The sequence below is a fragment of the Camelus bactrianus genome, chromosome 1 (assembly GCF_048773025.1).
Source record: "Camelus bactrianus isolate YW-2024 breed Bactrian camel chromosome 1, ASM4877302v1, whole genome shotgun sequence".
Taxonomy (NCBI): Eukaryota; Metazoa; Chordata; class Mammalia; order Artiodactyla; family Camelidae; genus Camelus; species Camelus bactrianus.
The window spans coordinates 12,259,839-12,260,794 of record NC_133539.1 but is presented as its reverse complement, the minus strand read 5'-3'; the positions used below and the strand labels follow the sequence as shown (position 1 = coordinate 12,260,794).

The 956-nt window shown below is 39.9% G+C and overlaps 1 protein-coding gene across 1 annotated transcript; it reads right to left on the bottom strand.

Moving 5' to 3' along the window:
- LOC105070412 (keratin-associated protein 21-1) lies at nucleotides 1-634 on the bottom strand. The gene has a single exon (XM_045517749.2). The coding sequence runs from the start codon at nucleotides 579-581 to the stop codon at nucleotides 327-329; it is 255 nt and encodes an 84-aa protein (XP_045373705.2). The 5' UTR covers nucleotides 582-634; the 3' UTR covers nucleotides 1-326.
- Between the last annotated feature and the right edge of the window lie 322 nt (nucleotides 635-956).

Here is a 956-nt window from a genome sequence, read left to right as displayed (position 1 = left end):
ATTACACAGAGAATTATTAGAAACAACAAACTATTTTTATTGACAATAAGTGATTTCCCCAACTATAAAATGCTGGGATCATCAATACAGTCATAGCAGAGAATCAGAACTTGAGTGCATAGAAGATAACTTTTGGAAAATAGTCAGATGATATCACGGGGCCTCCAGCCACAAAGATGCCAATCAAAAAATGGGTAGTTAGAGGTCAAAGCCTCTCTCAGGCATATAATTTCTCGAACATAGCAACCATGGGTTATAGATCCTTGAATCAGCCTTATCTATAAATGTGTTGTTTCAGAAGCAAATGGGGCTTGGATAGTGATGGTCTAGCAGCAAGAAGAATAACACATCCTATAGCAAACTGGCCTGTAGCTGCAGTAGCCAGAGCCAGAGCCATATCCACAGCCACAGCAGGAACCATATCCACAGCCATATCCAGTTCCACATCCACAGCCATAGCAGGAGCCATATCCACAGCCATATCCAGTTCCATAACCACAGCCATAATAAGGGCTAAATCCACAGCCATAGCTGTTTCCACAGCCATAGCCACAGTAGTTGCCGTAGTAGTTGCAACACATGTTGTCAAGGAAAGTGAATTCCGGTGGGTTGCAAGAGGAGGTTTCTCAAATGGGTGTCTATGTTCTATTTCCCTGGGACCTTTATATACTGTCAATAATTGACAGACATACCATCCATTCGCTGACTTAGACAACAAATATGTGAGCAACCATCATGTGCCAGTCATGGTTGACAATAATGGTTTACTTAAAACAGCTCATTATTTTGGAGACACCAGTTTTTATTTAAAGAGCATCATTTAAGTTTGTTCTGCCTAAGAATTGTTCAGTAGAATCATGTACCCCCAAACTGATATCCATTTTCAAAACTTCCTATCATTTAGCATATATCTTATAAAACAAAGTTGTGGGGATATAGGAAAATTTTCTCCCTTT

Coding starts and splice junctions, on each gene's coding strand:
- LOC105070412 (XM_045517749.2), bottom strand. CDS start 581: ATGTGTTGCAACTACTACGGCAACTACTGTGGCTATGGCTGTGGAAAC.